General features: G+C 36.0%; 2 protein-coding genes across 5 annotated transcripts; both read left to right on the top strand.

The window, feature by feature from the left end:
- The first annotated feature begins 3961 nt into the window (after positions 1 to 3961).
- Positions 3962 to 6418, top strand: LOC143583645 (uncharacterized). The gene is made up of 2 exons (XM_077065893.1): positions 3962 to 5952; positions 6142 to 6418. Exon 1 carries the CDS (start codon positions 4016 to 4018, stop codon positions 4970 to 4972), a length of 957 nt encoding a protein of 318 aa, XP_076922008.1. The 5' UTR covers positions 3962 to 4015; the 3' UTR covers positions 4973 to 5952; positions 6142 to 6418.
- Positions 6419 to 16813: 10395 nt separating this feature from the next.
- On the top strand, positions 16814 to 22086 carry LOC143583643 (putative transcription factor KAN2). Of its 4 annotated transcripts, none has more exons than XM_077065892.1 (6): positions 16814 to 17764; positions 17871 to 17947; positions 19225 to 19270; positions 19375 to 19540; positions 21236 to 21293; positions 21839 to 22086. In XM_077065892.1, the coding sequence occupies exons 1-6, from the start codon at positions 17095 to 17097 to the stop codon at positions 21938 to 21940; spliced, it is 1119 nt and encodes a 372-aa protein (XP_076922007.1). In that variant the 5' UTR covers positions 16814 to 17094; the 3' UTR covers positions 21941 to 22086. The 4 variants fall into 4 exon arrangements, with proteins under 4 accessions (XP_076922007.1, XP_076922006.1, XP_076922004.1 ...); XM_077065891.1 differs by having other exon boundaries at positions 21233 to 21293; XM_077065889.1 differs by having other exon boundaries at positions 16815 to 17764; positions 21233 to 21293; positions 21836 to 22086.
- Positions 22087 to 26138: the final 4052 nt, after the last annotated feature.

Genomic DNA, 26138 nt, shown 5'->3' with positions numbered 1-26138 from the left:
GCTAACAATCATAACTAGTTCTCCATTAAGGGCTACATGGCTCGGGGAAAACTTTTGTGTGTGTAGGGTAGTGGTAAAAATCCCAGGAATGAAATACTTCTTGGTGAGTGTACATAAAACTATATTTGTATTGTAACTGTTATTCAAATTATTTTTGGAGTCATACGTGTTCACCAGCACATAGCTAACGTATTTTTCCAACCCAATGCAGGTAATTTAGTATTTATAAGAAGTAGCAAGGATTGGAGTCGTCATGGAGTTAGAAGCGCGTAACAAGATAGCTCAACTTTTGATATTAAATCCTTGTAATATGAAAAAGTATTTTGTAAAAGAATACTTGGGTATTTAATTCCCAGGTAAACTTTCAATGTAAATTAATATTATATCAACCTAAAGTCTTCCGCTAGAATTAACCCATAAACTCTGATATATTTACAAAACAGGTACAGATGGTCGGCAATTGTGCATATATATTAGTGTATTAATTATGAAGTTTTATTGAGTATACTGTTAGAACTTTGGTACTTCATACGTGCTTTTGTATTTCAGGTCATTGATCGTTAAAGATGCTAAATGAGAGACTTGTACGAGCGTGGAATGATATCTCGGGAAGACCGAAGCATGATTTGAGGTTTTGGGAAGTGTTACAAGTATTCGGGAAGAGTATGGATGAGAAATCATAAGCCGATGCTAAAACTGAACAAGATAGGCTGACACAACGCGACCAAGAAGTAAAACGGGCATATCCTGGGCTAGAAAATGAGTTACGGGAGCCATAATATATGAATTTTTGGTTTCTCGACGAGAGGAATCTGAATATGAGGTTTTCTTAGGTCGCGGTACGCGATGAGATTGTGATATAGCCATCGCGTACCACGACGGGTGTGTAGACGGGAAATTATGTTTATTATCATCTTTTTCATCATTGAAAACCCTAACTTCGTTTTTGACGACCAAGAGGCGATTCCAGCAGTTCCTATAGGCGATTTACACTATCCTAGCTCGTGCCAAGACCTTCCACATGATCCATATCATCCGTATCGAAGATTTGATGATGTCTCGGCTCGGCTAATCTCCTAGAATCGCACCCGGGATGTATAGTTTGTAACCATTTACAGTTTTTCTCATGTGATTAAGAATACTTATGTTTTGTTATTGAAAGATTGATATATGATTATTGATGTTTAGTATTTCTGTGTGTTCGGTCGGTTTAGGTTTACGTTGGTCTGAACGATCTGTTACCAGTTGCTAGATAATTAGTCATGTAACGGTTTGGTTAGATTGAATCAACAAAACGTACAATTACCCTTAACTGAGTCACACTGGCAAGGACCGTTTGATAACCAGTGCTGTGTGTAAAGTGATTGTTGACGTCTAAGGTTTTGTCTGGTTAATCAGTTTTTAGTTAATCATTAATAATAAATCTGTTAGGTTGCATGAGATACTGTTTGGTTGCTTACTTGAATTCCCGGGTGAGATTTGCTTTGTTAACTGTTTACAACTCGCTTGTTCGTTTGTTGCTTAGTTCTATAAATTCACTTTAATTGCTTGTGTGATCAGCATTAAATCTGTTACTTCATAATATTGGAATTGTTTACACGAATACATTAACCACATACTCCTTGTGATACGATACCCTACTTGCTCTAACTATTTAGAATAATTAGGTTTTTGATTGACTCAAACGACGGTCATCAAAATGGCGCCGTTGCCGGGGAGTTAGTGCGTCTTTTGTTTTTCGTGTTATTTGATTTTCGTGTTTTATTTAATTTTCAGTTTTTAGTTTACTTTATTTTATTTGTATTTTTTCATTTTACGCGGGTTGTGTTAGTTGTGTAGATTACAGGTTTATGCGCACCCGCCATTCGGGCCGACAGTCTCCACTAGTTTACGAGCCCGAAATTGAGAGGTTAGCTCGACAGAACCGAGTACAAAACATAAATTCTAAGATGGAAGACCAAAACCAACCCCAGAACCAAAACGAAAACCAGAACCAAAACCAAGACCCAATCCCACAGAATAACCAGTTTCACCCAGAAAACATACCTGACCCACCAACCTTCAATAACCAAAATAACCAAAACAACTCAGCTCGTGCTTCCCGAACTCGAAACCGGAACCTAAACCGAAACCAAAACCAAAACCTCGACCAGGCTGGACCATCAGCTCCAAAAAATAATCATAATCGCAGATATCAGAGAGATCTTGATGATGGTCAACCGAGTAACCCGACAGAAGATGAAAACGAAGGGGAAAATAATAATAATGGAAATGAAGGTATGGAGGTTGATAATGAGGTAGACAGATGGGTTAGAGATAATCGGGAAGTTGAGCCCGAGAACGAGGGTTTTGAGCGGGAAGATGTGGGTTATGATAATTGGGATGAAGAAGTAGAAGAGCCAGTCATCCGGAGACGGGCTGAACCAGTTAACAGAAACGGAGGGAGTCGAGAAAGGGTAAATCGGGCGGAACGGCCCGAAAGAGTTCGTGGTATTCCGGTTAACTGGGGCGGTATCGGAAACCCCGGGGGGCAAAGGAGAAATTACATAGCCCCGGCTCATGGTGTTATCGGTTCAGACCAGCTATCTCAGCCGGAGAATCCCCGTTGGTTCCACAGGAACAAGGGCAGGGACAACGAACTTTCAAGTCTCGGCCATCCTACATCAACATCGTTCCTCACTTTAACGGGATGGCTTCGGAAGACCCGTATTCACACTTAATTGATTTTTCGGCTATCTGCGGGTCTATTGGTGACGGTACGTTTGATCAAGATGAAATCCAGTTGCGGTTATTCCAATTTTCCCTAAAAGACAAAGCAAAACTTTGGTTTATGATGTGTTGCAAAACACATGGAGTTTTATTCCGATTTTGTGTCGTTTTGTGCGTAAACTGTTAACGAATATATCTTTTTCTTGCATGAAATTAAATATTTGTGTATATGATAGGTCCCATGTTGAAGAGAGTGAGAAAAAGAGTTAAACGGAAAATAATCAGCTAAAACGGAGCTAGGATGAAGCCGGTACGCGCGCACGAAGATAACGAGTTGGAAGTCGAAAAACGTCAGAAAATGGCATGGCCGAGCTACGCGACCAGGTCATACCATTCAAGAAGCATGTGGTAGATTCCAACATGTCCCAAGGCTGCCAAGAATGTTCAAGAATCATCTACCACGTCTATTTTGTCTTCTAGTGGGCCTAGTGGGCTTGTTTTAACCTATTTTATATTAGGAAGGAGGTGATTAAACATATATATAAACCCTAAAACCCTATGAACGATTTTATTCAAGTTTCCATCCATCCCACACCTGCTCTACAGGAGAAACCAAGGAGGACAAGCTTACGGTTACATCTTTTATCCTTCGGTTGTCGGTTTTGACTATTTTAACGTTTGTGAGTTCGTTTTTGGTTTTTAAGCATTCAAACCTTTTGTAATAAGATTTATATGAGCATGTTTATCATTTATATCTATTTTATCTACTTTTCATTGATTATGATTGGCTAAAATTGTTAGTTCTTACCTAGGTAGACGTTTTTCTCCGATTGTAGTTAAGTCTCTAAGTTTTATCGAGTGTTTAGTTAAGTTAAGTTAAGTCTAGTTAATTAATATAGTTAAAGTAAGTTAGGTTAAGTAGTTAATTATTAAAAATCATATAAATATTCTTAGGTGAGTCTTGGTAAGGGTTTAGTGATTATAAACGTTTTCAAGTGTCCTTGTGTTCGATACTCGGACTTCCATAGTGCTATACTATTAGTGATTGGTACACTTGCCGGTTTTGTGTGGTTTCTTTTGGATTCTTTTTTAATAAATTTAAAGCTTAGTTGTGAGAGCATCATTATACCCACATCAGTTTAACTCGCTACCGACTCACAGCATCAGAAACTGGGCCGAGATGCAACAAGTTTTTCTAAACGAGTTTTATTCACAGTCGAAGACTACCGAGGCCCGTTCCGATATTCGTCACTTTTCACAGTTACTTGGTGAGTTATTTCATGAAGCTTTTACCAGATATAAAGACATGATCAGGAAATGCCCACATCACCAGATCGAATTGTGGGAACTGGTAAAATGCTTCGTTGATGGGTTGACATACGAGGACCGAAAGCATCTTAAAGCCTCGTGTAATGGTCAGTTGTTGAATCAGCCCGAGGAAGATGACTGGGACTTTTTAGAGTTTATGTGTGAAGATTCCAAGTTAGAAGCAGCAGCCGAAAGACGAAAACGTGGTAATTCGTCAAAATTAGTTAAGTCAGTCACGAGCGAATCTGAAAGAATTGCCGAGTTAGAACGTGAACTGGCTGGGTACAGAAAGGGTAAGAAGAAAGAGGTCGGGAAAGTTGGTGTTAAATTCTCGGTCTGTGAAGATTGTGGTGAACTCGGGCATAAGGCAGAAAATTGCCCCGAGTATTATGATGATGAGGAAGATGACACCGGGGAAGTTAATTATGCTTACGGGGATTCCAAAAGCCAAGGGTTCAATTCGAACACGTATCACCCGGGCCTGAGGAATCACCCAAATTTTCGTTACGGGAACGCGTCTTCTCAGTTAAACCCGAACTTTCAGGGATCGAGCCAGAACAGATCGCAGGGTAACTACCATAAGAGCGTTTATCAGCAAGGTTCGTATGATCAGAATCGGGGGTATAACAGAGACGGTAACCGGGGTGGAAATTCATCGGGTAATCAGGACCAGCAGAGGGGGTCCTCGGGAAATGCGGATGAGTCGGTGCACTCAAAGTTGGATGCATTGATGAAGTTTATGACAGATCATAAGGCTGAAACGAAGAAACAGTTTGAGTTACATGATAAGTCAGCAGGGGCAATGTCAAAGCAAATTGGTCAGCTCGCAGCAGATATGGCAAAGTTTCAAAAGAGTGCAGGTAAACTCCCGAGTGATACTACAGTCAACCCGAACCATTACTGCTCAAGCTCCAAGAAGGGAAACAATGTGCACATCAATGTTGTAAGTCTTTAACCTCATTTTGAAATTTCTAGTGTTGAAGTGAATTCACCACCACAATTTGTTGAGGGGGTGGTGGAAGATTTTAGTGGTGAGAGTGATTGTGTCGGTAAAAATGAATCAATTTTCCAAAATGAATCACAACCAAAAACATATGAAATGTCTTTTTGTGAAAATTGCACACGTGAAAAATGTTTAAATGGTAAATTGACCAACATGAGAGATGAGGAGGTGGAGAATAATACCACCTCAAGTAAACTCCAAGACCCAGGAGTGCCACTTTTATCAATTCAAATTGGGAAATTTAAAACTGATCGGGCACTTCTAGATCTGGGAGCATGTGTTAGTATCATGCCCGATAGTTTATATGATCAATATGAATTTGGCCCATTAGAAAGGGTAAACACCACCGTGGTGTTGGCGGACCAAACTCATACACTTCCCCGGGGCATGGTGACTAATGTAATGGTTCAGGTGGAGGAATTTTTCTACCCAGTAGACTTTCTTGTACTTGACTATGCTAAACGTGGGAATAATACACAACCACAAGTCATATTAGGTAGGCCATTCCTCGCCACAACACATGCGATAATTGATTGTGCTAAGGGGGTTTTGGGAATCAAGTGTGGAGACCGTGATAAACGGTTATTATTGTTTTGAAAATTCTACTAACCCTCTTGTTGACAAATGTGTATCCTTGGACAAGGATCGTAGAAAAGAGGAATGTTTTGTGATTGACAGGATAGATAAGAAGGGATTTGAGAAACTACAGAGTGAAAAGGTGGAAGAGAAAGGTAACCGACCAAGGAAGAAGAAAGTGAGACAGCCACCCAAACAAAATGATCGAGAATGGAGATTGAGGATGTTCGGATCAGATCCTGCCCTATCGGAAGACTGGCAACAAATGATTGAAGAAAAGCGTGCTTATAATGAGAAGGTTGCACGGGAGCGGGCCAGACGCCCACCTTGAATGCCATAAAAGTTTCAAAAGGGTGGTAATTGTACATTTTGTATATTTTTAGTTTAAATTTTGAATTTTTTTATATTACTAATTGTATTTCAAGCGTACCATCATAGCAAAAGCTAAGTGTGGGGATACCACACCACGAGAAAAGTTGGGATTTTGATGCGTCCGTTTAGCTACCCAAATTGCTTTCATGTTCTTTTTGTTGTGGTTAATCCAGGTACGTGTATATTTTGTTGTAACCGAACTTTGTGGGTGTTTTTCACTATAAACCCTCACGAGACCTCACTCCTCCACCCGGGCTACCGGGGGGTTTAAAGGGCTTGTTGCATACGCTAAATGCAATCGTGATTCCTACGAAAGTGAGTTAGGTCTTTTAACGTTTTTAACTAATTTAACAGAATTTATTATGAAACGACTTAATTTGGCTAGGTAATTGTTTTATTAAAATTAACAAAAAATCGTTTTAATAACTCTTAAAAGACCTATGTCTTACACTTGTGAGAAGCTTGCTTCTACACGTCTCGAGATTTTGCAGGTTCGATTGTTAGTTTGGTAATTGGATGAGACGAGAGTATACGAGTGTTTCTGAGGGTTCGCGAGCCGACTGATCCTCTTCCAGTCCCGTTGATATCTGGTGATTTCAGTTTCATAATTTATTTTGTTTTTATTACTTTAAACGTTAAAAGTGTAATTGTATAATTGTTAGTAGAACCGCCACACCTGACCCCCGAAATTTTAAAATTGCTTAATAGTCAAAAAGTCAATTTCAACCCCGTCCCTCAAATGTTTATTAACCGTTCTATCATTTTTAACTTTGAGGACAATGTTAAGTGTTCTTACATTGAGGACAATGTAAGCCTCAAGTGTGGGGATGGGGGAAATTTGAAAAATTTTAGCCCGATAGTACCTCAAAGAGTGTTCAGAAACCAAAGTTGTTAACTGTTAATTATTGCCATTAATGCCAAGTCATAGGTTTCTGGTCATGGTTGGTTTTTCAGCGTCTCATTAGTCTTACTCACAAATGTTTTTATTACGAATAGTTGAAAACGGGGTCGTTTAGGCGGGGATAACGAGTCATGTGGACAGGTACACATGTTTATATCGTCAACCCTATTCCTCCGGTACGTGTGTGAGTTGACCCAAATATATATATATATATATATATATATATATATATAATACACATATAATATATAGTACACACATGTCATTTGAGTGCTTTCACTGATGTTCATGGATTACGGGATCACAGTTGGCAAAATGCAAAAGTGATAGAGGCAACTAGGTGAAGCCTCGTCTGGATGAGCGTGAGTGTGGGTACTGGTGGGTTGGGGCCTCATTATTACACATATGAGGTGAGGTTAATGTGAGGGGCGGGGGGTTGGGTCCCTTAGAAAACATTTCTTGGACAGATTTTTCGTTTGTTTAACCCCGACATTATGTTACGAGACGATCCGGCTTAATAGGGTTATTTGTAACTGTATTTGCTTTTATTTTGTATTTGTATTTATCTTATTGTTAAGCATCACGTTATTATGCTTTAAAAAAATTGAGAAAAAGACAAAAAGATGTCTGTTTATATTCAGTTATGTATTATGTAGTTTGTTGAAGTTCGTTAAGTTAAAAAAAAATTGTGAAATCAGTATGTTGATAGTTTGCTTATTTAGATGTATATAATTAGTCAGTTAGTTGTACAGTTGTTTCGTTTATTTAGATGTTTTGTAATAATCCGGGTCGGATCGTTTGAGCTACTTAAATATTTCCCTTCCATACCCTTACACCTGGCCCCGTTACAACCCTTTTAAAGACCTCTTGATTTGCATTTGTGCCAAAGCAGCTTGATGGATTAATATGTACGTATGAGTGATATTGAGAGCTGAGTGATACTGGCACATCTTTTGCTAGTCCATATATTAAACCAAGAGGAGAGATGTTATATTACGAGTGGTATGAGCATGTGTGCTTATCCAGAAACAAAGTACACCTGTCTGGGCGGCTCTATTGTTTTTATTATAGCATTTAACCGTATTTGTGAGATGTCAATCTAAAAATAGTGTCAGTCTGGGAAACTGGGTATGACTTTAAACCTTACTAGTATTAATGGCGATAATCTGCATACCTATTATGGAGGTTGATGTCTGCTTTAGAGTTTTGCTTGAGGGCAAGCAAAAGATAAGTGTGGGGATGTGATGGTCAGGTATTGTGTATATATATTACTGTATTAATTATGTAGTTTTATTGAGTATATTGTTAGAACTTTGGTACTTCATACGTGCTTTTGTATTTCAGGTCATTGATCGTTAAAGATGCTAAATGAGAGACTTGTACGAGCGTGGAATGATATCTCGGGAAGACCGAAGCATGATTTGAGGTTTTGGGAAGTTACAAGGATTCGGGAAGAGTATGGATGAGAAATCATAAGTCGATGCTAAAACTAAACAATAGAGGCTGACAAAACGCGACCAAGAAGTAAAACGGGCATATCCTGGGCTAGAAAATGAGTTACGGGAGCCATAATATATGAATTTTTGGTTTCTCGACGAGAGGAATCTGAATATGAGGTTTTCTTAGGTCGCGGTACGCGATGAGATTGTGATATAGCCATCGCGTACCACGACGGGTGTGTAGACGGGAAATTATGTTTATTATCATCTTTTTCATCATTGAAAACCCTAACTTCGTTTTTGACGACCAAGAGGCGATTCCAGCAGTTCCTATAGGCGATTTACACTATCCTAGCTCGTGCCAAGACCTTCCACATGATCCATATCATCCGTATCGAAGATTTGATGATGTCTCGGCTCGGCTAATCTCCTAGAATCGCACCCGGGATGTATAGTTTGTAACCATTTACAGTTTTTCTCATGTGATTAAGAATACTTATGTTTTGTTATTGAAAGATTGATATATGATTATTGATGTTTAGTATTTCTATGTGTTCGGTCGGTTTAGGTTTACGTTGGTCTGAACGATCTGTTACCAGTTGCTAGATAATTAGTCATGTAACGGTTTGGTTAGATTGAATCAACAAAACGTACAATTACCCTTAACTGAGTCACACTGGCAAGGACCGTTTGATAACCAGTGCTGTGTGTAAAGTGATTGTTGACGTCTAAGGTTTTGTCTGGTTAATCAGTTTTTAGTTAATCATTAATAATAAATCTGTTAGGTTGCATGAGATACTGTTTGGTTGCTTACTTGAATTCCCGGGTGAGATTTGCTTTGTTAACTGTTTACAACTCGCTTGTTCGTTTGTTGCTTAGTTCTATAAATTCACTTTAATTGCTTGTGTGATCAGCATTAAATCTGTTACTTCATAATATTGGAATTGTTTACACGAATACATTAACCACATACTCCTTGTGATACGATACCCTACTTGCTCTAACTATTTAGAATAATTAGGTTTTTGATTGACTCAAACGACGGTCATCAGGTACCAACTTGTAGTTACACTTCTAGGCCCTAAGTTGGGGTGTGACAATAGTATATGTAGTATACGTAGTATAAGTAGTGTATGTGGATTTAGCACTTTTCAAATATACCAGGGTAGCTAACCCATTTACAAGATACTAGGCGTTTGAACCCAAGCAGATTGTGTGTAGGCCTTCTTCTTACCAGATCTATCACAAAACACTAGCACATGTATGTTAGAAAATTTTGTAGATCTAATATTCTATATCAAAGTTGTATATCAATTTGTCATATTGACTATCCTAAACATGTATTATCAAATTGTATATCAAAGTTGAAGGGATTCAAACCGAAACCCAGCAGCTGATGCTGGATCCATCACTTGAGAGAAGTAGTTGAACGAGGTGAGTTTGAGAAACGCTTGACAAGTTGTGGTTAAGCCATTTGAACAAGTTTAGTGTTGTTGTAGCACAAAGCACCGTATGAAACATTCCCTTCCTTGAAGTTTGTAGTCCCATGTCGCTTATGAAAGACTAGGATCCGCCATCGAATGGTTTAACATCAAATAGCAAGGGTTCGTCTCCCATCATATGCCGGGTGCAACCACTATCTAAGTATCGAATACTTTTTATAATCCTCCTTGATTGACCCTGCACGCACTAAGTGTTTAAATAGACATGGGTTCCCGAGGCATTTTTGTCTCGGGAAGGTCAACCATAAACTGACCAAACTTGATTTTGTTACCTGAAAACCATTTACTTCTTGGCGGCTCATGGCTTGAAGAACAGTCGTAAGGAATCTAAACAAAAAATTGTTCCTTGGTTTTGGCAATTTTGGACTTTTCTTTTCTTGATTTTAAAATTGTTTTTGGTGAATCCTTGGACTTTAAAGTCTTGGAATCCTTTTTGATTTTATCCATTTTAGTTTTCCAAAAAGGTTTCATTTTGAGTTTAACTTTATTAACTTTGGATCTCACATCCACTTCACTGGCTTCACTATCAGCTTGATCAGTCCTTGAATCAAGGCTACTAAAAGCTCCTTTTTTAGACTGAATAAGCCGCCTTTGAATATCAAGTTGTTGCTTGAATCAGTGCTGGAAATGTCCTGCAAGGTGAGAAGAATGACCACAAACAAAACAACATTTTCTCCTTGAATATCAAGTAGCCATAGAAATTATCAAAACTATAATATGGTTGGTGCGGTGGGAAAGGTGATCCATGGAAAGAAACATGATTGTAAAATCCATTTGATATGTGACTCCGATCATCAAAAACATTAGTGTAATATGGATCATCAAATTTTTGTTGATAATGACCATAGTAGTTGTTATCAAAACAATTGTATGACTGAGGACTTTGTGAATGATTAGTTGTTTGGAAAAATGATGTTTTATTTGGTGGTACATATTTACATAAAGTAATCGTTTGATTATTACTTTTAAAAATTTTGCTTTTACTTGAATTATGCTTAGACTTACAACTTGATGATGAACAATTTGATATGTTCCCCACAACAGGACTTTTGACATTGACACAATTTACAACACGGGTTTCATCATAAACAGTTTCACAATCACAACTCATCTCTGTTTCCACCGACCCACTTTCTTCAATATAACATGCTGAACAAGATAAATTACTACTAGAATTAACTGATGAAGGAATGAGATTAACAGTTTTGGAGACAGGAGGAATAAGTGTCTTTGGTTTTGGCACATGACCAATACCATATACCATTTCGTCCTCGGGTGGGGTATAGAAGCCAAAATGAGGTAGTCTAGTATAATTCTCATTAAATGGAAGTGGAATTGCCGTGTGGTCGTAGCCTATACTTGTCTTTTGTTTCACCCCAATCTGTGCCCCAATAATCCTATTCAATTTATCAGAGGCTAACTCAAATCTTACAACGACTATTTTTCTTTATGCTAAGTCTAATTCTAGCTTTTCAATTTTAGCATTTAACTCTACAACGCGTCTTTCATGAAACTCAGCTAGTTTGTTAGACTGAAACACTTTCTCATTTAATTTAGCCACATCATTATTGTGAGTTTTAGTCCTAGTGGTAAAAATCTTTTCGCCTTCTTGTAATCGTCATTCTGACATTTAAGGATAAGATTTTCATCCATCAATGCAGCATTATGAGTTCTATAGAATTCTACCTTTTTAATACAAGTTTGAGAGCACAAGTGTGCGTATACCTATGGAAGGATAAGATTTTCTTGACTACTTCCACCTGCAACACTAGTCACAACTTTTTTTTTCCTTTGGACTGATTGTTTACTCGGAGCTTGTCATCCATTGATTTAAAAGACTTGATGGTAGAAGTCAACTCTGAGAGTGTTTTGGTATTCAGATATGTGGTTCTCTTGATGGTTGCCACACTGCCATACCATGTGTAAGGCAGTGAATTCAACAACTTCATGTTGATCCCTGACAAATCATTGATGATACAGGCACTTCTCATTTCTGTGACGAGTGACTCATATCCATTGATAAGAGAGGCAACCGATTCTCCTTTAATACGATTAAACATGTTGAATTCCTCTTTTAATATGTCCTTTTGGCCTTCCCTCATATTTAGACTTCCTTCAAGCTTAGGAATGTAAGACACATTTTTTTTTCTTAACTAAGAAAAGTTTTTTTTGTTTCATAGTCAACGGGTCGTCAAACTCGAATGGTTTGACTCGATTCAATTGGATTTTTTTGGTCAAAGTCAATGGGTCAACGGTCAAACTCGAATGGTATGCCTCGATTCGATTACTTTTATTTATTTATGAGAGAAAAAGTTCTCTTTATTTCCTTAGAGTGTTTTATTTTCTAAGAGTGTTGAGGAGAGTTAGTGGAGAAATGGTTAAAGTGACCCTTTAATAGGGTCCCATTTCTCCAACTCTTACATTTCGTCTGTACAAAATAAACATACTGAGTACGTAACACACCGACTATTATCAAATAAAAAGACATACACAATCCTAATAATAATATAGAATATTAGCCCTACAATCTCCCTCTAGGATTGAGTGTGTCCAGGAACATTCATCAAGTTCTTTGCTACGTCTTTATTTCCTAAAATTTAGTACTTGTCTTGATCCAAGAGCTTGAACGATATTGGATCTTGGACATTTTTTTGTTTTCCATACTTGAAGACTTGAACTTAAATCTTATTTTTTGGGAAGGATCGGCATCAACAAATTTTAGAAAATCATATGCGGAAGGGTCGACATCTTATTTTCTTTTGTTGACTTTCTTGGGCCGACTGGTGTGCTTCCTTTGTCTTTAGACTGATCTTCAGACACGATCAGTTCATTTTTAGGTTCAACTGCCAATTGTCAAGTTCTCGTTTTCTTTTAAGCGATTCAATATTTGCAACTTCAGTCTCTGCAGCCCAGGAGACTTGACCATGATCTACCTGTCCACGTACAGCTGCACAAAACTTAGAGCGAATAAGATTCGTTCACATACCCTTTGAGGGTCAAAGAAGACTTTCTTTTCCAAAACATAACCCCTCAACTTGTAAATGATTTGTTTAAGTCCTGGTTTTCCAACAAACTATGTATGAACGACCTTGACGAAAAAACCCATGATTTTGAATAAAACAAAGGTTTAATAAAATATGTACGAACACATCAAAACTTAAAATCTTTTTGGCATTTTCATATGTTTTAAAATTACGAAAATACAATATTTTGAAGTTAAAGCATTAAATAAAACAAGAAAAAATGAAAAAGATAGGAGTAAAGATGAAATTAATATTATATAACAATAATAATTATAGAATTTTCTAATGACTTTAATATATTGGCGAGAAAAATCACAACTTGGAATCACATTGATCGATAACGTCCTAGATCACATTTCTATTTTAATATTATTATGCCAAAAACCCAAAGTCGATTGTAGATATAATTTGTCAACATTAAACTTAACAAGTATTTTGATGTCAACGTGATACGTTAAGGTATGTATTAAGCACAATACTTATGTGGTCCTCATTTAATTCAAAAAATTACAAAGTCCATCATACCTTGAGCATAGTTTGTGTTTATCAGTATCACCCCGAATGGACTTACTTGCCATACGGACTTACAAGCCTTCATATAAAATGTTTAGGACTTACTTGTTCACCCCACGTTATGTGGTTCTAATACACCCCTTTTTGTTTGGTTATTATCAACCCTTTTGTTGTTGAATTTAAATAGTTTAAGCACTTTGTAGTTTTTCTTCTTTATAATTTTGATATTCAATATTAGTTATTTAATGCAAGAATAGTTTTTATGGTAATCAATCATTAACGGGCTCGTGTATGATTGACTAATAACATTTTTACCTTCATTGATATGACTTTATTTGTAGTCGGCAACCGCTTCATGAACGTGTGACCACTAGTATAAGCAGGAAATTAAATTTATATCACCGTGTACTCATTTGTCAAGCTTATCTACAAATCAAACAATGATCTTTTTGGCTTTTGATCTACTCTTTTCATGTGCTAAAGTTGTTAAAGATAATTTCTTATTATTTTCCAAAGGTCGGATCAATTTGTTTGAGCGATGTTACGATATGAATATACTTTGGCCTTGGAACACTATTGAGGGGTTTCTTGATTAACCCTCGCTTATCAATGACTTGACCCGAAGCTGCAGATTTGGAGTCTATCATACACAACTTACCGGAGTAGTCATCAATCAATTTCGTGTGTTTCATCCTTAACTAGTCTAACTTTGACACCAAGATCATTTTATCTTGATCGATAGAACCCGATTTGATTACATCCCAGACTTTCTGAATACGAAGAACTATGTTCATACGTAGAGACCATAAGCTATTGTTTTTGGATGAAAGCATCGTGCATTGAACTTGTGACCACCTAGATTTTTTACCATTCGATGGCGGTGCGCTATTTCCCATTGATTTTTTCTTCGTAAATACGCTAATTGTGTGTATCGATATGTCATTTAACAAGAGTGATGGTGGCTCGCAATTCTTGGTGGCGATCACGATCGTCAATTATTCAGTTCTTAATGGTGAGTTTGATACCAATTCAAAGGATTGAATCAATATAAAACCAAAAACAATGAACGTAGACATGGATGCTTAGGTTATGTTTGTTTTTGCTTAAAAGATATGCAATGTGCTTATGTCCACGGGCGCGCGGACATAAGTCTCTAAAAACAATTTATTTAAAAAAATATATGAAAACTACTTATAAGGTCTTAAAAAATAAGGTAATATCCACATTCTTCACATTTCTTAACATCCTACTAACACCCAATGTCCAACACCACCACCACCCACCGTGCGCCCCCACCACCACCCACCGTGTGCCCTCCCCCCCCCCACCACCGTCCATCACCATCATCGCCCACCGTCGGCCACAACCACCGTCCATCACCACCACCCATCATCCACCACCACCACGGCCCACTGTCTGCCACCACCACCGTTAACCACACACCACCACCACCTTCTATCACCACCACTACCCACCGTCGCCCACAACGACCGTCCATCACCACCACTTAGTGTCCAACACCACCGTTCACCGCCTACCACATTCATCTACCACCAATCGTCCACTACCACCCACTTCCACAATTCGTACACCACCACCAATTATTTTAGCAGTCTACAGACGTTAAAAGACTTTTATCTACTATGATATGTATGATAGGTAACTATTTTTAGCTTAAGCAGACGATATCCAGTTTATAAAACAAACATTAGTATATATTCAGATTGCATACCTTCAGACTACATTTTCAGTTACAGACATGAAATCAGATGAAATCATATTACAGACAGTTTTTGTCTTAAAAAAGAAACAACACCTTAGAAAACTTTATATATATATATATATATATATATATATATATATATATATATATATATATATATATATATATATTTATGACTGTATGTCAAAACATGATCATATATATATATATATATATATATATATATATATATATATATATATTTATGACTGTATGTCAAAACATGATCACGTACATTAGTCTCAAAATAGTCATGTCCAACCCTAACTTGGTTATGATCCTATTTATTAACTCAAATTTGATAAGCAAGAAAATTTAATTCACCGTAATCACACATTGGGATACCGCTTTTCATTAGACAATCGGGCCTCCCCACACAAGCTCACTATGAAATTACCATGCCCGGGCCCTTCAAGGTTCGTACATGACCACCCACTTCCACAGTTCGTACACCACCACCAATTATTTTAGCAGTCTACATACGTTAAATGACTTTTATTTACTTGATATGTATGATATAGGTAACTAATTTTTTAGCTAGAGCATACGATATCCAATTTGTAAAACAAACATTATTATATTTTTAGATTGCATACTTTCAGAACATATTTTCAGATTGCTCTCCATTAGAAAATCGGGTCTCCCCACACAAGCTCACTATGAAATTACCATGCCCGGGGCCTTTAGGTTCATCTTTTTGAATGATGGTTTACTGCAATCTATTTGGAATATAAAGTCTACAACCTAACGAGCTTTTGCAAACTTGGATAACAGCTTCGTGCTTGAATATCAACCCGATAAACTAAATGATAACTATGAGTCCATGACATACATGTGCTTATAATTCATTGAAGATAATTATGTCAAGGTGGTGAAACATTAACATTATTAGCCATTGACTTTTCTTGTCATATCGTATGAGGCGTGTCCACTTCTTCTAGCAAATTATAACGTCAAACCACATTAATTATGTAGGGAGTAAGGTCACTTCTCCTTGGTTTCAAGTTTGATAGTTACAAATAATTGGATTTAACAAACGCTTATAAAGTATTACGAGTAACAAATAACAACTTCAAGTTACTGGATATGGGCCTTGGGCCTCATATATATTAAACCATGTTTCAAGTAAGATAATTACATAAATTTTGTAATTGTGACAGGAGAATCACTCACTGCAAGAAAATCTTTGATATAACCTATGAATATTTCGGATCTCTTTCTTAAAAGAATACCTCTTTTCGAACTTTCTGATAGTTAGTAGTACCTAGCCAAACCTCATTGATTTTCACACACACAAAATAGTATTTCCAAAATAGATAGTGAAAAAAATTAAAATAAAACGTTTTACTGTTAGATAAAGGTTTATTGTCATTTTCAAAGATGGGATGAAGTGTGAGATATTCATTCAATATAAAAAGAAATTAATTAGCAGAAACGAAAAGATGGTAAAGGAATCATTTCTCTAACGTATTTACCTTTTTTTTCCTTTCTCATCTTTTTTTCCCCTTTCTTCTTTTCCTACTCCCACGTCCACCTAAAAGAAGGCATCTCTCTCTCTCACACACACACACAAAGTCCCTCTCTCTCTAGTCTCTTCAAGTGTCATTTTCTCACATATACTTCACACAAAAGATACAACCATTCACTTAATACCTTGTCATCTCTCTCTCTCTCTCTCTCTCTCTCTCTCTCTACAACTCCACAACCACTCCCATTTCACCATTGATTAGCAAATCTCATCTCAAGAAAGGGAAAACAGAAAACCTTCTATCATCATTACCATCATCATCATACCTTCAAACACCTTAGATCACAAAATAGAAACAAACCCTCCTTCATTGTTACACTCTCACAAGCTAGACCACCATTAACAACCTTCAAGATATTAGCAAGAACAAGCTCCAACTCCTTCTACCAAGTCACTCACTTAAATCTTGGCAATTTGTTTATCAAGTAGAAAAAAAAGTGAAGAACTTGGTAAGTGAAATGGAGCTCTTTCCAGCACAACCAGACTTGTCTCTTCAAATAAGTCCACCAAACACCAAACCCACTTCTAAAACATGGAGAACATCATCCACACCAACTGACCAAGATCATCACCAAGATTTGGATTTAGGAAATTTATGGAAGCGAGCCTTAAACTCACAACAACTGCACCCACACCAACACCAACACCAGCACCACCAGCAGCAGCCACAACAATTGCAACCCTCTTTTGGGTTAGCCTTATCTAACCCTTCAGGTTCAACTCATTTCCATAACCTCCTCTCCCAAAACTCCAACACAGTCACATCTAATAATAATATCTATAATCCCTACCAACATCACCAAAACCAAAACCATCATCATGGGTTTAGCTCAGATTTAGGTTTCTTGAGACCCATAAGAGGGGTTCCAGTTTATTACCAGAATACCCCTCCTAATTTCCCTATACTAGCTCATCCTCACCAAAAGAACCAACCTTTGTTAGATTCTTGCACTAATTCTACTACTAGTTCCATAATTCATGGCAATAATATTAACAATATTGTCCGATCAAGATTCTTGTCTTCAAGGTTCCCATCTAAGCGCAGCATGAGGGCACCCAGGATGCGGTGGACTACTACTCTTCATGCTCGTTTTGTCCATGCTGTTGAGCTTTTGGGCGGCCATGAAAGTAATATTAATTACATTTCTTTTTCTTATTAGTATTATTATTTTCTTCATAAGTTGGTTTTAGTTATTGTGTGTATTGTAATCATGTTGTTGTTTAATGATTTTAGGAGCAACACCCAAGTCAGTTTTGGAGCTAATGGACGTGAAAGATCTAACTTTGTCACATGTTAAATCTCACTTACAGGTTAATTAATTTATCCTTAGCCTCACTACATAATTTTTTTTTAAAGAAGAGTTTAAAATAAAATTAAAGATGAATGGTTTGCAAGATGCATTGTTTGTGTAGTGTGTATAAATATATAGTACACACTCAAGAGTCAAGAGCACCAGCTATATACTGAAATCTGGAATATATACCCAAGATTCAGATTTTATCATTTTCTTTTTGACTTTAGCACTAAAGAAGCACTTTGCATTATTAGAAGGAACTTATTTATATTATTTCCAAATAATTGCAAAGAATTTCAATTTCCAATGCTTGTTTATCTGCAGAGAGTCATCTCTAACCAATAACCCTGCTTATATTAAGTTACACATTTATAATATAAATACTTTTATTTATATGTACATATACTATAAAAATTTTAAACATACACACATATATATGTATGTGTATGATATAAATATATATATGTATAGAGAGAGAGATAGAGATAGGAGAGAGGAGAGAGAGATGTATAGTAAGACAAAGCCCGAGGAATTGAAAACACAGTGATATAGGGTCCAAGCCATGACAAGTCTACAGAGTGAAAGGTTTAATATAATAATTTTATCCTTTTTTTCAGAAGGAAACTTGAGATATGAGAGAGTACAAAAACGCCATCATTAGTCAATGATATGTTTGTATATGTCTAACCATGCATTACATATATCAACCATGGTTAAGTTACTTCGTATACTCTTACACATGGACAGACATGCACCTCTCTCTCTCTCTCTCTCTCTCTCTCTCTCTCACACACACACACACATTGATTCACTCTCTATCTCTCACGTGTGTGTATGTATGTATATATATACACACACTAATATATTGTCAATGCACGGTAGCATATACTACTACCATGTACTCTTCATCAATTACTCGTGTTCGTACTTTTGATTTACACATATCATGCATCATAGACATTTATGTATATTACATTCATACGGTATGGTGAAAATAAGCTCAAAAGGGTCTACATATAGGCTTCATGGAAGATTATTTCTTGTTGTAAAAAAAATAACATATATTCAAGTATTTCTTTATAAGGCCATGTAATATATTAATACAGTTAATCAAGATATATTTCTTAGTAACAGTCTCTTGGCTACTATATTAAGAATAAAAATATAAAATCCTTAACATTTTGTTACAGATGAAAGACATATAATTAAAGTATATCTATCACATTTTCCTTAAATCTCAAAATTTACTGGCCAATGTTAAACTAAGCAACTGAACCTTATTTTATGTTGCAGATGTATAGAACCGTAAAGACAACTGACCGAGCACCGGCTTCTTCAGGTTAAGCTTTGTTTCGGAATTGACATCATTTTCATAAACAAATATTAACTTGTAGTTTCAATTTATTAACTTGATTGGGCCAATTGCTTTTCAACATTAACTAGGGCAATCTGATCTTTACGAAAATGCTTCATCGGGGGATAATTCTGATGATATGTTATTTGACATTCGTAACCCGAGAACCAAAGAAGTATCAGCTGAAAATGGAGGAAGGTCAAGTGTTCATCAGGAGAAAGATTACCCGTATGGTCTATGGAGTAATTCTTCAAGGTGAAACTTTATTTTTACTCAAATTTCCACTTTGGTTTTATCTTTAAGAAATGTGAACAAACTTTTTTTGATGAAATAAATGGTACACAGTTAAAAAAAAATAAACCCTTTTTATGTGGACATAAAAGAAAATAATTGACGGTAAATAATTCAACTTTTGCCTTTTCTGAAACTTATGCAATTAAAAAAAGGCCATTGTGTAGCAGTACTTTTAACTGCATATCAATTTCCAGGAAAACCTTTGACCCATTGATCAATATTATGGTCCTGTGGGCCTGCTCACTTTCTACCTCTAGCTATTGCTATTCATTTTATAAGTTACATGTCATAATACGAAATCCTGTTCATGACCCAAAATAACCCTCATAATCATTAACAAATTCTAAAACAGCTCATCAACATTATACATATTTACTGTTGTGTGATGGTCACTTGGTCAGAATATGTAAATAAAATAATGCATGTCGGAAACAATTAATGATAAGAGTTTTTGGAATATAAAAAATGTATTAACATGCTTTGTTTAGACTTCAATTAGACAGTAGTACCATCAATTATTTGAGTAGAGATTTTCAATAGTTTGGCAGCTAATAAAATTCTTTCCAAGTGGTTTGAAAAGGAGATTCTAGGTAAATTAAAAGAGGAGGCCTTTTAGCATAATTGCAATTAAATCATAGATCTCCATTGAAACATATATCACTTTCCCTTTAATTTGGTGGGCTTCATGACCATTCTAAGTGGGACCCACAGCTTGAAAAACTTAGTGTCAAAGCTAAGCTCTCGTGTGCAAATTTAGTGGATGCCAAATCTGCTCTCTTGTGAACTATCTTTATACCTTATGTCTGTGATATCAAACAGCTTTATCTTTCCTCTATTTCACATGGGTTGGGTTGTAGCATTATTTATAGTAAAATGAAAAGTACTGAGAAACTAGCTTTCTGTGTCATGATCTAAGCAGTTAATGCGGAAAAATATCGGATATCGGTCAAGGACCGATACATGATATATCGTTTTTCACGGTGAGATATCGGTTATCAATATCATGCATAAATATATATGTTGATATATTAAATATGCATATAATGTTAATTTTATAACTTTTATGTATAAACTTATAAGTTTAAGAACCAAAATGTAAACTAGTAAGGATAGAGTGGTTAATTGTTACAATACACAAACTATCTATACACCTTTTATGTAAACTAGGGAAGAAGGAGGGCCAAATGTGAAAATTAACTTGTTTAAACCTAAAAAAACTAAAAACCATTTCACATAGCCGCCTCTAGCATCGCTCCTTCATTCTTCATCGTTTCCGGCAGAGTCTGCAGCGCCGGAGTCGGAATATCCATCGGAAATCTCCATAGAGTCGATATCTTGTCTCGAAGTACCACCTTGTAGTGGAAATCGTAGATAAACTAGTGAACCATGTAAGTAAAAAACATAAAAATTGCCCAAACTGAGTAATCGGTGATATAACCGATATTAATGAAGCAAAATATCGGCGATATATCGGTCATTATTGCCGATGATATTTTGACCGATATTTTACACCGATATTTTACCTTAGGTCCGATAACCGATATATCGGTGATATATCACCGATATATCGGCCGAGTTAACTGCATAGGTCATGATATTTACTAAAGTGTGCAAATAGATGATATTCCCTTGTTAATATGCTTATCTATGTAGCAGGGAAGCTTGGCTTCAAGGAGAACATAGAGATTCTGAAGGAAACAAACCATCTCTTGTGGTAGATATGACTTTTTAGTTCTTTTTCAAATTAATTTTATAGTTTAATAAATGAGTAAATCTCCTTTCACCACTTTTGATACATTTAATTTATTATAAGCGAAATTAGTAGCTTTATGCTTTGCTTAGGAATATATACATATATTCCAGATTTGAAATTGCACAAGAATGTTTTCAAAAGTGGGAAGAAAGAGAGCAAGACTAAAGCAGAAAAGCTGACTCAATTAACCAAAGTAGTTAAGGGTCAATTATGCTTTTCTTAAATTAAGCTCAAGACATCAGCATTCAAACAACTAAGATAATGTAAACTATATAAAGATGATCAGTGCTATAAAAACAAGAATACTAACGCCTTCGGTTGAAGGCCATAATTTAAGGAGTGTTCGCTTATTTTGACGGTTAAAACATAATATGATAATGCAAGAACAAGTATACCAAGTACTTTTCCTTTTAAATCTATGATTATGAATATATGTAGTGAAATATAGTATCATATCTAGAGATTAATGTATATTTCTTGATACAATTGCATCTTTTCATCAGAAGGAAATGAATTCAAAAGGTCTGAATTATGAGAGACTGTCGGAAGTGAGCTCATCAACCGCCAAGAAGCCCAATCTGGAGTTCACATTGGGAAGGCCACAGTGACAAGTTATAGATTAATATATATATATATATGTGTGTGCGTGTATGTATATATATGGACCGAACTACTCATTTTGATATAATTGTGTTTTTGAATGGGAGCTAGTGAAAGAGAATCAGGTACCACTGCAAAAATCAGGAGAGAAAAGCAGAAAAAGAGATGAGTTAAAGAAAGACAAGGAGACAGAAAGCAGCGCAAGGCTGGAGTGGAGGGTTTCAAAAGCATGTCCTTCCTAGACATCCATATCACCTTTTTAATAATAATAATAATAATATATATTACAATTTCATCATACAATGTTCTTCCTAGCTATGAATGAAATCCAGTTATTTTTTGTATCATCGATCAGTTGATCTGGATTAAGTTAAGGAGAGAGAGAGAGAGCGATAGAGAGAGAGCTTTGTCTAACTTTGTTACAAGTATTTTTGGTAATTGTAATGGAGGACTTTACGTTTAGTAAAAAGGAGCATATTTTTAGTATTTTTAGCAAACGTGTAACAGAGAGACTTCTCTATTTATTCCCATGCATTGTCACATGCTTTACACTTGCTCTAAAAAGGAAACTAAAGAAAAAGGATAACGTCAACACGAAAAGAGAGCTGAAAAATGTAAAAACTTGGTAGCATTAAAGAGCACAAAAGAGTAAATTAAAGTGCAGAAATGGTGCTTCTTTCTCCCGGTTTTCAATGCGTACTGGTTTGTGTAAATTTATGATCAGAGATTATGATCTTGACAAAAAGATTAGGCAAAGTATATAATGATGAAAATTCCATGCACAATAGGTAACATGAATGAGGATATGGTTAAATAATGGCCGGGATTTTAAGATCTCTAGTTTAAAACCTGATTCAAGAGGGTATTCCCATAGTGATGAATTTCATCCTTGATATTATTCTTGAGTTTGTTAGGCCCGCAACATCAAAATACGTATGAATAGTCGACATCCCGGCTCATAAATGCTCACTCGGGTATTGAGGGTAATTCAAAACGTTGTTAAAAAAATTAGGAAAACACTATTTAAATAATGGGATTTTAAGATCTCAAGTTTAAAACCTGATTCAAGAGGGTATTCCCATAGTGATAAATTTCCTCCTTGATAGTATTCTTGGGTTTGTCAGGCCCGCAACATCAAAATCCCTATGGATAGTTGACATCCCGGCTCATAAATGCTCACTCGGGTATTGAGGGTAATTCAAAACGTTGTTAAAAAAATTAGGAAAACACTATTTACAAATTACGAGTTTAAATGTCCTTGTCTGCGTGATTCTGACTTTTTTTTTGGAAAGGATCATTAATTTTTAAGACCAAAGCTCAGATAACCGGTTATACACATTAACAAAAGTCGCTTTCTCCTGTGATCGCAGACAGCGCTGGTGACCCGGGCTGTCACCAATTTAAGGGAAACCCACATGATGAAGGCCCAATATATATGTTAGAAAAGTTGGAGGACTTGTTCTATAATAATTCCAGACTTACGGGCTTAATATGTAAATAGTTTGTTGGTCGTTTGTTAGGGCCCTATTAGTGTTAGATTCGGAATTTCTTGTAATTAGATTTTACAATTCAAAATAATAATAATAATAATAATAATAATAATAATAATAATAATAATAATAATAATAATAATAATAATTCCTTGTTCTTGATATCAAATTGCAAATTGGTATGTGTAGGTCCTCAAACATTGATCAAACAACAACAATAGTTCTTGAATCAATCTAGACCACCTAGCTAGCGGAAATAACTAGTTGGTTAACCTAGATCTCGGATCTTAATGTATGGAGGTATTTGTTAAGGAGAGTGAGTTGAGTGTAAGTTAGATGGATAAGATTTTTGTTAAAAGGTTACGGGATGTATGGGCCCTATATATAGTGAGGTCATGCCATACACTCTTTATATTCATAAAAGCCCAATGGGCTCAAAACACAAGGCCTCGGGCCCAAACATACGACAAAAGAAATTATTACAAGCACGTTCAAACAACAGGAATAATACATAAGATTACATAAACAAAATGGGCTCTACAGTATGAGAGCGTAGATTCAAGATCTCCCGTATTGTTCAATCAGTAATCCAATGGACTGGATTTTTATTCTCTTTTTGCAAGAAAGTATACTCAATGATCAACAATGGTGAATGATACTCCTCCAAATAATCAGATTCATGAAACCTATAGCACCATTCCTCTTCAATGTTCGCTTCTCTCGTCAACAAACTATTTACCTATTACACCCATAAGTTTGGAATTAGTACAGAGCAAGTCCTCCAACTTGTCTAGCAATCTCGCCCTTAATTCCAAACCTTTTCATTGTTTATTACTCTAATTGTTGTCTAATATCTTCAAACCTCAGCCTTATAAAGCTTTAGTCAAAATGACAGTTTTTTGTAGATTTTCCACTTACAAACTCTACTTATAATTGACCACCTTCAATACATTCTCTAATGTAGTGGTACCTTGTTTTAATATGCTTGTAAAAATTTGGGTCGTTAAATTGAATGTGAGTTTCAATGTACATGGATCATCTTTCAACAACTAAAGAAATTTAGGCATCATTAAAATCATGATTTGTGGGGATTGATCATGTTAAGAAGTAAAGACTCGCAAACATTAAAGAATGAGTTTGATGCATCGGTGATGAAAAACGGTGACAACATTGATAAATTTGTAGGAAAGACCATTGCAATAGCATCAAGAGCTAGCGATTTAGGTCAACCACTCGAAGAGAAAGTATTGGTTCAGAAATTGTTTAATGTTATCCTAGGAAGATTCATTCAAATTGTTGCCTCAATTGAACAATTTGTTGATCTTGATTCAATGATGTTTGAAGAAGTAATTGGGTGATTAAAGGCATTTGATGAGCGGGTGTTCTTGAAACAGAAGCAAACAATAATTAAAAATGATTAGTTGTTGTATACGTATGCTGACTGGCAAAACAAGAGTTGATGGTCAAATGGGAAGAACAAAGATGAGGGGAAACTGAACAAGGGTCTCAGTTTGATGCCAAGAAAAGGGATTTTGAATGAGCAAAAATCATAAGTTTAATGGCTCGAAGTGGGTTGATAAGTCGAAGATCAAAATTTTTAAATGTGATTTCACTGGACATTATGCAATTGATTGGCCGGGAACAAATGTTAAAGATCAAAAAAGCTAATCTAAACCAAGTAATGTGAATCAGACTAAAGAGAGTGGTCCTGCTTTGTTTATGGTTCAAGTTGAAGCTGGGAAGGAGATGGTCTTCTTAAATGAACATAAAGTGGTTCCCTCGAATTATGGAGATGGTGAGTCTGAGTGGTATCTTGATGATGGAGCATCTAATCATATGACAGGTAATCTCTAATTGTTCTCAGAACTTGATAAGAATTTAAGTGGTAGCATGAGATTTGGGGATGGGTCATGTGTGTAAATACTAGGTAGGGTATAGTCATCTTAGAGGGTAAAGCTGATGAACAAAGATTGCCCACTGATGATAATATATACTCCCTCATTCCCATTATAAGTGTCTAGGTTAGAAAAACACAAAGTTTAAGGTGGATTGAATAATTACTTTTTTTTTCTTGCCAAATGACAATAGTGTCATTGAAAAGTGGGTCCATAAATATTGTTTATTATTGTTAGTTGTGTATGTTTATAGGTAAACTTGAAAATTGACTAATAAATTTTGAAAGTGGATACTTGTAATGGGCAAATAAAAAAGGAAATGTTTACACTTATAATGGGACGGAGGAAGTGGTACATTTAAGGAGTAATATCCTTATTAGTTTAGGACATGCTACTGAAGGGGGATTTAGTTTAGAATGAGAAACGAGTTCTTATGGCTTTATGAAAGCTTTGGAAAGTGATTGATGAAAGCCCCCAAAACTACTAATAGGTTGTACAAGATGTCTTAGAGTAGGCTCTCCTCGATGTATGTAGGCTAGGCTGGACAATCTACCATGGCTATGGCATGGGAGGCTGGGCCATGTCAACTTTGACACACTTAGGGTATGATAAATAGGCAGATGGTTAAAGGCTTACATCTAATTAGTTATCCAACTCAAGTGTGTGATGTTTGCTTAACAAGAAAGCATTATAGACAATCATTTCCTGATCGGTCTATGTATATGGCTGATGCATCACTAAAGGTTGTTTAAGTTGATTTGTGTGGTCAAATATTGCCCATGACTCAAGATGGAAATAGATACTTAATGAATATAGTTTAA

The sequence above is a fragment of the Bidens hawaiensis genome, unplaced genomic scaffold (assembly GCF_021521415.1).
Source record: "Bidens hawaiensis isolate Kalapana, Puna unplaced genomic scaffold, B.hawaiensis_p1.1 tig00032478_1, whole genome shotgun sequence".
Lineage (NCBI taxonomy): Eukaryota > Viridiplantae > Streptophyta > Magnoliopsida > Asterales > Asteraceae > Bidens > Bidens hawaiensis.
This window is presented reverse-complemented; position numbering and strand designations above follow the sequence as displayed.